General features: G+C 43.5%; 1 protein-coding gene across 1 annotated transcript; it reads right to left on the reverse strand.

Moving 5' to 3' along the window:
- Positions 1 to 290: 290 nt before the first annotated feature.
- Positions 291 to 12,423, reverse strand: LOC130267628 (aldo-keto reductase family 1 member C1-like). The gene is made up of 9 exons (XM_056517670.1): positions 12,293 to 12,423; positions 4,744 to 4,911; positions 4,495 to 4,611; positions 3,782 to 3,859; positions 3,289 to 3,411; positions 2,973 to 3,082; positions 1,131 to 1,296; positions 765 to 847; positions 291 to 610 (listed from the first exon to the last, which is right to left on the reverse strand). Exons 1-9 carry the CDS (start codon positions 12,377 to 12,379, stop codon positions 568 to 570), a joined length of 975 nt encoding a protein of 324 aa, XP_056373645.1. The 5' UTR covers positions 12,380 to 12,423; the 3' UTR covers positions 291 to 567.
- Between the last annotated feature and the right edge of the window lie 401 nt (positions 12,424 to 12,824).

A 12,824-nucleotide genomic window follows, 5' to 3' on the forward strand; every position in this document is an offset into this window, starting at 1 on the left:
AGCTGCCTGTGGCCTAGAAGGTCAAAGCCTAGGATATGCTATGACACCTGTGGTGTTGCTAAGCCGGGAGCATCACTTCCTTCAGAACACACAAAATGAGTTACGTCAGTGTGCGTGTTCTAAAGGTAGAGATACTCCCAGCCTCTAGTGGCTGCAGGAAAACTCTCAGTTTTCAGTCCTTTGTCCACCATGTGGGAGACTGAGATTTCTGGAATTGATACTGAAATGAATGAAACATTAAAGCCTTTTTCTCTGGGAAAAATTTTCATAAAAGTAAAACAGAAGCTACCACCCATTGAATTGACCTGCAATATCATAGAAAACTGCAGACTTATCTTTTATTGGAATACAGAAAAATGTTGAACACGTGCAGGTTTTAATGTGTAATCGCGATGAAATCTTTACAAATATTCCACCTCATCTGAACTGAGCCTTACAATGCCTCACCGAGACTGTAAGACTGTGCTTGGCCATTTCATATTCAATGGATGTGAAAACATTATAGTCAGATTCCGCAACATAGATCAACCATCGACAGTCAGAATATGGTGTACCAATGCAATGTTCCTAATACTCATCATGGAGGGGATACTTAGGGTGTTCTTGCCAGCTGAAATGGAAAAACGATAAATACATTTAAAAAATAAAATAGAACTATATAAAATAAATAAATAATACAAATGCATTAAACAATTTTATATATTTGTTTACGGTAATAAATAGACATAATACATTTTTTTACATTGTCAATCTCTTACACTTACGTATCAAAATTCAAGTAACGCAAGTTTTTATTGACTCCATCCAGAGTTTTCATGTCTTCACCACTTAACTCAAAGTCGAAAACCTGGAGGAGAAAATTTATTTTATGAATAAACGAAAAAAATTATATTATGTTTGGAGTCGCCGCTCCCATATGTAAAAGTCATTCACAATACCACCCAAAAAAAACATGATTTTATTGTATCTAATAAATCTTTACTACCCTAAAGCAAAAAGATGTCATGTATAGTTTTCAGTGAACATTTTATATACATTACATTAAAATATGTACGAACCAAAAGAGTAAAAAAGAAAACAAAAAGTGAAAGTTTAAAATATTGTTCATTTGTTTTCCTTCCTCTATTTACCTGGAAGTTCTGTTTGATCCTTTCAGGGCTAAAACTTTTTGCAAGAACGACAATTCCCCTCTGTAACAGATATCGCATGGCCACCTGGGCCGGGGAGCGGTTCACCTTCTTAGAGATTGTATTTAATACGGGGTCTTCAAGCACTTTAGGGGAATTCTGGTCAATCCTGCAGACAGCAAGCAAAAATGTTCAGTATTTATATCAGTATTAAAGTGATTATATTCTTATATATAGGAGCAGTATTATAGTAGTTATGTGGAGGGTAGATAGAGAGATAGGACCGCACCGCGGTCACCCACAATATCCGGGAGTGTGTACACTGTGACAGGGGATGTCAGAGGTATGGTGCGGGGTGGTGCAAAAAAGCAGGAGAGAACAATGTCCAAAATAGCAAAATGAGAAAAAGGTTGCTTCTGCACTCACCCTTCTTGCGCTGCTTCACTGTGTCACTGAGTTAGTCCATGCACGGCCGGCCGCTGTACGGGAGATGATATGGAGAGATCGCTACAACCGGAGCTGAGCGGTGACAGCTACGAGCTCGTTTCTGTCACCGCTCAGCTCCGGTTGTGGCGATCTCTCCGTATCATCTCCCGTACAGCGGCCGGCCGTGCATGGACTAACTCAGTGACACAGTGAAGCAGCGCAAGAAGGGTGAGTGCAGAAGCAACCTTTTTCTCATTTTGCTATTATAGTAGTGTTACGCCGAGCGCTCCGGGTCCCCGCTCCTCCCCGGAGCGCTCGCCACATCCTCGCTACTGCAGCGCCCCGGTCAGATCCACTGACCGGGTGCGCTGCGATACCGCCTCCAGCCGGGATGCGATTCGCGATGCGGGTGGCGCCCGCTCGCGATGCGCACCCCGGCTCCCGTACCTGACTCGCTCTCCGTCGGTCCTGTCCCGGCGCGCGCGGCCCCGCTCCCTAGGGCGCGCGCGCGCCGGGTCTCTGCGATTTAAAGGGCCACTGCGCCACTGATTGGCGCAGTTGTTCTAATTAGTGTGTTCACCTGTGCACTCCCTATGTATACCTCACTTCCCCTGCACTCCCTCGCCGGATCTTGTTGCCATTGTGCCAGTGAAAGCGTTTCCTTGTGTGTTCCTAGCCTGTGTTCCAGACCTCCTGCCGTTGCCCCTGACTACGATCCTTGCTGCCTGCCCCGACCTTCTGCTACGTCCGACCTTGCTCTTGTCTACTCCCTTGTACCGCGCCTATCTTCAGCAGTCAGAGAGGTTGAGCCGTTGCTAGTGGATACGACCTGGTTACTACCGCTGCTGCAAGACCATCCCGCTTTGCGGCGGGCTCTGGTGAATACCAGTAGTAACTTAGAACCGGTCCACTAGCACGGTCCACGCCAATCCCTCTCTGGCACAGAGGATCCACCTCCTGCCAGCCGAATCGTGACAAGTAGTTATATTCTTGTATATAGGTGCAGTATTATAGTAGTTACATTCTTGTATATAGGAGCAGTATTATAGTAGTTACATTCTTGTATATAGGAGGCAGTATTATAGTAGTTACATTCTTGTATATAGGAGCCAGTATTATAGTAGTTATATTCTTGTATATAGGAGCAGTATTATAGTAGTTATATTCTTGTATATAGGAGCAGTATTATAGTAGTTATATTCTTGTATATAGGAGCAGTATTATAGTAGTTATATTCTTGTATATAGGAGCAGTATTATAGTAGTTACATTCTTGTATATAGGAGCAGTATTATAGTAGTTATATTCTTGTATATAGGAGCAGTATTATAGTAGTTATATTGTATATAGGAGGCAGTATTATACTAGGAGGGCCCTTAGGTTCTAATTTCTATGATACCATCACTACACTTGTTCTTACCACTTCTCTGCTCTGCTGGATCCCAGTACACTGTATCCCACCAGCACAATATCATTAGACTTGCAGAACTTCAGTAATTTGCTCTGATTGAGATATATGTGACATTCTACCTGTAGAAAGATGAATACATCCTCACGACAAGTTTAATTTGAGAGACAAATTAGAGAGGCAATAAGAATGTAAAGGGGTTGTAATCTGTCTTTCCTAGAAACAAGTAAAGCAACAAAATTGATACATAAACAAATCAGAACAACATGACATCTTTCATTTATGGAGCAGGGAGCTTTAATTTTACAGGGAATTATGTAATAGTCACCTGGTTGCAGACTGGTTTGTATTTCAGTTCTGGCATGTTGAGGATCACTTCCAATTGATGGCGGTTAAAATTGGAGACACCAATGGATTGGACCAGTCCGGCATCTTTGCACGCTTCCATAGCCTAGATAAGACAATTTTTTCAGTACTACAATATAAAGCAAGCGTAGTGATCGCCTGACATCACCTAATGAAGTTGTGGCTAGCCAAACATTTTCCCTGTGGTGGCCACTACCGTTAAAGTGTGGTATTACGTCCCAACCATTTAAATGGATGGTCTACCATGTAAGTTATGGATGGGTCGGGTCATCCAGAGTCAGAACTACTGTTTGTTAGTTGTTCTAAGCTCTGATTAATAGAGAGAATTTCTGAGTGGGTTATCCCCTCAATGTCCTAATATATTGTTATGTTATTAAAGAGATACTCCACATAATTAAACAGGGCCTAAATTCAATGGTTACTGTTGCCTGGGGCCACCAGTCCCCATAATTTACCTTCCATGTATCTCGGATATCTGTGTTATGAAAAATTGGTTTCCCATTTTCATCTGTGGGAAAGAGATCATCTCCAGGCTGGAGGAGAAAAAATAAAATAAAAAAAACAACATTTTCCGTCATTTTTCGCTTTTAGGCCATGTTCACACTCATAGTAACAATATGTCTTTTATTCATGAGTGCATTTTTAGCCGTAAGAGATATAGATATATATATATATATATATATATATATATATATATATATATATATATTTGTAAATCTTCTCTCTATTATTAGGCCTCAAAACTCTCCTCCTATTGGATGACAAGACGGCATGCACAGCGACATGATGACAACGATGGAGAGCGCCGACGATGCAGGGGATCCCGAAGAGTGCGCTACAGAGCCCCGAGGACAGGTGAGTGATCTTCAGCGGACCACACGAGGCACCGTAAACGGCTATCCGGTGGTAGCTGAAGCAGTTTGCGCTGCCGGATAGCCGTTTATGCGATGGCCCCGACATACAAAAGCATCGTATGTTGATGTTGCCTTCAACATGCGATGGCCTCTGAGAGGCCATCGTATGTTGAAATGATCATATGTCAGGGCCATCGTAGGTCGGGGGGGGGGGGGGGTCACTGTATAGAGTTTTCAATTGAAATGTGAACAAAGCCTTACTCAGCGCTACAAATCAAGACCATTACACTTTACAAATCCATTCCTGGACAAACCTGAAAGTCCATAGGTGTGTGTATAATGAAGAGATCCATGTAATCCAGCTGGAGATCCTTCAGGGAGTGTTCCAGGGCAGGACGGACCCTCTCGGGAGTGTGGCTATTATTCCACAGCTACAGAAATAAAACCAAAATTAACAAGCCTTTAAATAAGCTTTGCCCCCTAGTGGTCAAGTTATTGAGAAAATGGGTAAAATTTGAAATTTTTGATTAGTCAGAGTTTAACAGGTTGCAGGAAATTATTACCTTTCCAGTGTAAAAAATGTCTTCTCTCTTCACCGTCCCATCAGCAATCTTTGAATTTATGGCTTGGCCGACCTGAACCTCATTCCCATACATAAAAGCGCCGTCAATGTGGCGGTATCCGACCTCGATGGCCAGTTTAGTGCCCTTCTCAGCCTGTTCTTTTGTGTACTGTGTGGAATAAGATGCCATCATGATCATTAAAGAATACATATAAGGAATAAATATATGCTTACTGTATGCAGAGTCCCACTGCGTGTGTTGGAGAATTGTTGGTTAGGTGCGGCTTTATTTGGTTGATTTGCTTTATTTGGTATATATTTGCACTTTTATACTGTTTCATATGATCTTCTCAGGTCTTGCATTGTATTTTCTTGCCTAAATGTTGTTTTTATTAGCAAAATGGTTTGACTAGGAAAAATAGGGTTAAAACAAAGACCTATGCATTGAGCCTATGGCTTGGACTGAATGTTTAGGCTTTAAAGGAGTACTCCAGTGGAAAACTTTTTTTTTTTTAAATCAACTGGAGCAAGAAAGTTAAACGGATTTGTAAATTACTTTTATTAAAAAATCTCTCTGCTGACATCACGAGCACAGTGCTCTCTGCTGGTAGCCTTGTCCATTTTTGGAACTGTCCCGAGAGCAGCATATGTTTTCTATGGTGATTTTTCTCCCACTCTGGACAGTTCTTAAAATGGACAGAGATGTCAGCAGAGAGCACTGTGCTTGTGATGTCAGCAGAGAGCTCTGTGTTCCAAAAAGAAAATAATTTCCTCTGTAGTATTCAGAAGCTAATAAGTACTGGAAGGATTAAGATATTTTAATAGAAATAATTTACAAATATGTTTAACTTTCTGGCACCCGTTGATTAAAAAAAAAAAAAATAGTTTTCCACCAGAGTACCCCTTTAAGTCATATATGTTCCAGGCCAGGAGGAGATTATCTTTGGGACCTTTCCTCTACAGAGTGAGGAGAAAATGTATTTAGTCTAGAGTAGCCTGTCCTAGGAAGAGGATATGCTAACATTTCTGTGCTGCTTTGCTTTTAGGATAGAGTAGACCTAGCCTTTTACTCAGGGCAATCTATATTCTGGCGATATACCCTATTGTAAGTCTGAATGCAAGGAAGATAGAGAAAGAGAGGAGAAACTTTGACTTTGGGGATACGTTGTACATGTTCTCCTATAAAAGTATACTAGGACCTTTAAGAGCTTCAGGCTGGGCCTAGCATGGCTTATCACAAAAACCCTGTACAAAACAAATACAGCTCTGCAGCTCACAATTCCCAGATTCTAAATTGTGCAATCTGGAACACAAGGAATAAATGTCCCCAGTGACCCCCCGACCTACGATGGCCCCGACATACGATCATTTCAACATACGATCACTCTCAGAGGCCATCGCATGTTGAAGGCAGCATCAACATACGATGCTTTTTTATGTCGGGACTGCTTCAGCTGCCCCCGGATAGCCATTTACGGTGCCCCGTGTCGTCCGCTGACGATCACTTACCTGTTCTCGGGGCTCCGTAGCGCACTCTTCGGGATCCCCTGCATCGTCGGCACTCTCCATCGTCGTCATCACGTCGCTGTGCACGCCGTCCCGTCATCCAATAGGAGCGGCGTGCGTAGCGACGTGATGGCGGCGACGGAGAGGGCGACATCCCGGGCAGTGGTGACGATCCGGAGCAGAGGGGACAGGTGAGTACAACTTCCTCTACCAGTGGTCTACAACCTGCAGACCTCCAGATGTTGCAAAACTACAACTCCCAGCATGCCCGGACAGCCGTTTGCTGTCCGGGCATGCTGGGTGTTGTAGTTTAGCAACATCTGGAGGTCCGCAGGTTGTAGACCACTGTCCTATACTTTACATTGCACGGATCCCTCAACTTGCGATGGTTTCAACAAACGATGGTCCATTTGGAACGGATTCCCATCGTATGTTGAGGGACCACTGTAAATACTTATAATATTCCAGGACTCTCCAGTGTCTCACTTGTCTCCTTTGGATAGGGGATAAGATGTCTAAGCACCGGAGTACCCCTTTAAGAAATCTAAAATAAATAGGCAGAGCTCCTCATAGGGCATATTTACCTTCATTGTATTTTAAATGCAGGTATATAAACCACAGTGGTAACAGTAATCTGCTCACCTGGCCCAGTTGTGTAACAGACACAACCACATATCCGCATGAAGTAGTAAGAGGTGGTGCCACCTTCCGATGTCGGCTCGAAGTGCACTCCATCCGAACAGCATGCAGAGGATGATGAATTAGGAAAAAAACATACCTAGCACGATCCACCAAAATAATGGAGAGAGCAGCTTCCATAGTAGACTCTATTGGCCAATCATAACGTGTTTCGGGGCATGGGAGCCCCTTTTTCAGATGAACTGGCATAATCATATGCCTGTTCATCTGAAGAAGGGGCTACCATGACCCGAAATGCGTTATAATTGGCAAATAAACTCTTCTATGGAAACTACTCTCTCCATTATTTCGGTGGATCGTGCTAGGTATCCGTTTTTTTCCTGAATCATCATCCTCAACAACCTTGATAGGTTGTAAAACCGCTGCTCCCACTGGTGCCCTCCCCTTTGTAACATCTGCAGAGCAAGTAGCAGCTACCTTTAGCATCCTCCTCTCTGTAGGACCCAATATGAGCATGCATTACATGGTCAGTCCATTGAGAACAACTACGCATTATATATGGTAAAATCTGATGAAAGGTTCTATTTAAGATGGTCGTGGCATCACTCTATAAGGGAACATCTATCTGCATGCACTACAGCAGAGGAGCCTGGCATTACCTTAGTAGTCTAGGCCTGACTTTTGCCAAAGCAACATCTGCTATTCTGGTTCTTGCTAGGCATACATACACCTAGGTCACATGTTATCTCTAGGTGAAATCCTGTTCTAATCAAGTCACTGTTTCTCTTCCTGTCCACGCTGTAAAAATAAAGTGCTCAAGTTCTTCATCTCCAAGAAGGAGTTTTTCAGCGAGGCTAAACAAGGACCTCTCTGCAATACATTCATGTTTTCAGTGGCCGATAGATGGGGTTAGTGCAGGCGACTGTCACGTCATCAAAAGTTTTCCTGCATACTTCCCTCCAGGTATAATGCCGCAAACCAGCTGTATGACTAAAGAAAGTCTACACCTTGCACTACAGTAAGTCAACCTGTGAAGGTCCTCATCAGTAGAGATAAAGCTAAGTGGACTATAAACATCAACACCTACATTAGAAATTATACGTACATGTGCTAAAATGCATCTCAGAGATTTCCAAATTCAATGATCTGCTATAAAAGCCTAATTTCAAGGGACACTGACCAAATATCCATTTACAGTATCTGGCTCAAAAGCTGTAACATTCCACACTGTGCCAAAGCAGCAGCACAAAAGGGTGGGCCATTTCTATGGATACACCTTAATAAAATGGGAATGGTTGGTGATATTAACTCCCTGTTTGTGGCACATTAGTATATATGAGGGGGGGGGGAAACATTTCAAGATGGGTGGTGACCATGGTGGCCAATTTGAAGTCGGCCATTTTGAATCCAACTTTTGTTTTTTCAATAGGAAGAGGGTCATGTGACACATCAAACTTATTGGTTTTAACGTAACTTTATTCTTTAATGAGTTATTTACAAGTTTCTGACCACTTATAAAATGTGTTCAATGTGCTGCCCATTGTGTTGGATTGTCAATGCAACCCTCTTCTCTGTATACTGCTATATACACCGCAGGAGAAATTCTAGCACAGGCTTCCAGTATCCATATACACTGCTATATACTACTATATACACCGTAGGAGAAATGCTAGCACAGGCTTCCAGTATCCGTATAGACTGCTATATACTACTATATACACCGCAGGAGAAATGCTAGCACAGGCTTCCAGTATCCGTATACACTGCTATATACTACTATATACACTGCAGGAGAAATGCTAGCACAGGCTTCCAGTATCCGTATACACTGCTATATACTACTATATACACTGCAGGAGAAATGCTAGCACAGGCTTCCAGTATCCGTATACACTGCTATATACTACTATATACACCGCGGGAGAAATGCTAGTACAGGCTTCCAGTATCTGTATACACTGCTATATACTACTATATACACCGCGGGAGAAATACTAGCACAGGCTTCCAGTATCCGTATACACTGCTATATACTACTATATACACCGCAGGAGAAATGCTAGCACAGGCTTCCAGTATCCGTATACACTGCTATATACTACTATATACACTGCAGGAGAAATGCTAGCACAGGCTTCCAGTATCCGTATACACTGCTTTATACTACTATATACACAGCAGGAGAAATGCTAGCACAGGCTTTCAGTATCCGTATACACTGCTATATACTACTATATACACCGCAGGAGAAATGCTAGCACAGGCTTCCAGTATCTGTATACACTGCTATATACTACTATATACACAGCAGGAGAAATGCTAGCACAGGCTTCCAGTATCCGTATACACTGCTATATACTACTATATACATCGCAGGAGAAATGCTAGCACAGGCTTCCAGTATCTGTATACACTGCTATATACTACTATATACACTGCAGGAGAAATGCTAGCACAGGCTTTCAGTATCCGTATACACTGCTATATACTACTATATACACCGCAGGAGAAATGCTAGCACAGGCTTCCAGTATCCGTATACACTGCTATATACTACTATATACATGGCAGGAGAATGCTAGCACAGGCTTCCAGTATCCGTATACACTGCTATATACTACTATATACACGGCAGGAGAAATGCTAGCACAGGCTTCCAGTATCTGTATACACTGCTATATACTACTATATACACAGCAGGAGAAATGCTAGCACAGGATTCCAGTATCCGTATACACTGCTATATACTACTATATACATCGCAGGAGAAATGCTAGCACAGGCTTCCAGTATCCGTATACACTGCTATATACTACTATATACACCGCAGGAGAAATGCTAGCACAGGTTCCAGTATCCGTATACACTGCTATATACTACTATATACACCGCGGGAGAAATGCTAGCACAGGCTTCCAGTATACGTATACACTGCTATATACTACTATATACACCGCAGGAGAAATGCTAGCGCAGGCTTCCAGTATCCGTAGTTTCAGGTGCTGCAGAATGGGCAAAACAAAAATTGGAACAGGACCCTCAGTTTACGCAGAAGATTTTGTTCAGTGATGAGGAAACTTTTATGTGAATGGTGAAGTTAACAAACAAAACCACTGCTATTGGTCTGACACTGACCCACATTGGATAGATCCCTCCAAGACTGTTGGAACACAGAAATTGATGGTCTGGTGTGGTATATGGGGTACAAAGATAGTGGGGCCATTCTTCATCAATGGAAACCTCAAGGCCACTGGATATGTGAAATTGCTCCATGATGATGTGTTTCCCTCTTTATGCACTGAAGCTGCACGTTCCCTGAATATTTCCAGCAAGATGGTGACCACCACATTATGGGTGTCCGGTCCGAGCATTCCCAGATGAACAGTTTCCTGGAAAGTGAATGGCCCCCCAAGGTCTCCCGATCTGACCCCCTTAGACTTTTATCTTTGGGGTCATCTGAAGGCAATTGTCTATGCTGTGAAGATACGAGATGTGAAGCACCTGAAACTACGGATACTGGAAGCCTGTGCTAGCATTTCTCCTGTGGTGTATATAGTAGTATATAGCAGTGTATACGGATACTGGAAGCCTGTGCTAGCATTTCTCCTGCGGTGTATATAGTAGTATATAGCAGTGTATACGGATACTGGAAGCCTGTGCTAGCATTTCTCCCGTGGTGTATATAGTAGTATATAGCAGTGTATACGGACACTGGAAGCCTGTACTAGCATTTCTCCTGCGGTGTATATAGTAGTATATAGCAGTGTGTACAGATACTGGAAGCCTGTGCTAGCATTTCTCCCGCGGTGTATATAGTAGTATATAGCAGTGTATACGGACACTGGAGGCCTGTGCTAGCATTTCTCCTGCGGTGTATATAGTAGTATATAGCAGTGTATACGGATACTGGAAGCCTGTGCTAGCATTTCTCCTGCGGTGTATATAGTAGTATATAGCAGTGTATACGGATACTGGAGGCCTGTGCTATTATTTCTCCTGCGGTGTATATAGTAGTGTATAGCAGTGTATACGGATACTGGAAGCCTGTGCTAGCATTTCTCCTGCGGTGTATATAGTAGAATATAGCAGTGTATACGGATACTGGAAGCCTGTGCTAGCATTTCTCCTGCAGTGTATATAGTAGTATATAGAGAAGAGGGTTGCATTGACAATCCAACACAATGGGCAGCACATTGAACACATTTTATAAGTGGTCAGAAACTTGTAAATAATTCATGAAGGAATAAAGTTACGTTAAAACCAAGCATAACATTGTTTTTCTTGTGAAATTCCCAATAAGTTTGATGTGTCACATGACCCTCTTCCTATTGAAAAAACAAAAGTTGCATTCAAAATGGCCGACTTCACAATGGCCGCCATGGTCACCACCCATCTTGAAAAGTACCCCCCCCCCTCACATATACTAATGTGCCACAAACAGGAAGGTAATATCACCAACCATTCCCATTTTATTAAGGTGTATCCATAGAAATGGCCCACCCTGTTTATTGGAACTTCACAAGAAATTTACATAAAGTGTTAAAGGAGTAGTCCAGTGTTGACTCAGTGGTGAGCAACTTATCCCCTATCCTAAGGATAGGGGATAAGTTGCAGATCGCGGGGGGTCTGACCGCTGGGGCCCCCCACGATCTCCTGTACGGAGCCCCGACAGCCCGCGGGAAGGGGGCGTGTCGACCTCCGCACGAGGCGGCGGCCGACACGCCCCCTCAATACAACTCTATGGCAGAGCCGAAGCGCTGCCTTCGGCAATCTCCGGCTCTGCCATAGAGATGTATTGAGGGGGCGTGTCGGCCGCCGCCTCGTGCGACACCCGCTATCTCGGCGGAGAGCCGGGGCCCCGTACAGAGAGATCGCAGGGGGCCCCAGCGGTCGGACCCCCGCGATCTCAAACTTATCCCCTATCCTTAGGATAGGGGATACGTTTTTCACCACTGGACTACCCCTTTAAAGTTGTTTGAAGTCCAGAGGTCTCATTTCTACACTCTGCACTATGAGAACATCAAAATTGATTAAAGGGTCAGTGGAGTTCATAGGAAACATTAGCCACAGCACACTGCCATGTGACAGAACAGTCAATGGACTACTACTCCCAGTCGACCTGTGTACTACACAAAGGAAGTGATGAAAGCTGCAGATCCTAACACCTGGAGGGTATACATATGTACAGAACATTCTGTGAGGTTTCCAGCAGTGAGAGGACATTATACGGTCGTACATATCAGTGCATATGAGGATATGAGGCAACTGCTGTAAGTCACCCACGGTTTTCTTCCTTCATAAGAAAACATGAACGATTCCCAGGACTTTCAGTATTGCCGTGATTTTCATGTAACCTGTTACAATGCTCCAGTTCTCTGGCTTTACTATATTCTATGGTCACTCACCGTTTCGGGGGCATAGGTGCCAAATCCAATCACCGGCATCTTATGCCCATCGTTCAGCACAACGTAGGAGTCCGGCTTCAGTGCCATGGTGTAATGTGTCCCAGTGTTTTGTTCTGCACGACTGATATCCACACGGGTTATGTGCTGTATATACCCAGTCCTTGCTCCACCCTCAGGCATGTAGCATAGTATTTGCTCAGCCAGTCCGTCCCACTGACTACAGTGTGGGGCCCAAAGGAAACTCAGCTCTGATTTCTGTACTGGCAGATTTGCTGTTTAGAATTATAGGAAAGATTTAATGCAATGCATTGTGGTTGTCACCTAGCCTTACTTTAGAGGTCTGGGTTTTTGATGCATGAAGGGACTGTCCAACTATTTGTGGGTTTTCCAACTATTTGTGGTTTTCCCTTAAGTTGACTGTAATAGTGCACCAGGAGGAAGGCATTAGGACCTCTCAGCCCAGTCTGACATCTGTGTGGGGGGTGGAGAACTGGGTGAGGAGAAAGAAGGTGAGAGGTGAGACCATAAAAGA

The sequence above is a fragment of the Hyla sarda genome, chromosome 4, assembly GCF_029499605.1.
Source record: "Hyla sarda isolate aHylSar1 chromosome 4, aHylSar1.hap1, whole genome shotgun sequence".
Classification (NCBI taxonomy): domain Eukaryota; kingdom Metazoa; phylum Chordata; class Amphibia; order Anura; family Hylidae; genus Hyla; species Hyla sarda.

Coding starts and splice junctions, on each gene's coding strand:
- LOC130267628 (XM_056517670.1), bottom strand. CDS start 12,379: ATGGCACTGAAGCCGGACTCCTACGTTGTGCTGAACGATGGGCATAAG. Junction 4,912..12,292: donor GCACCTATGCCCCCGAAACG/GTGAGTGACCAT, acceptor TATTCCACACAG/TACACAAAAGAACAGGCTGA. Junction 4,612..4,743: donor ACATTTTTTACACTGGAAAG/GTAATAATTTCC, acceptor TTATTTCTGTAG/CTGTGGAATAATAGCCACAC.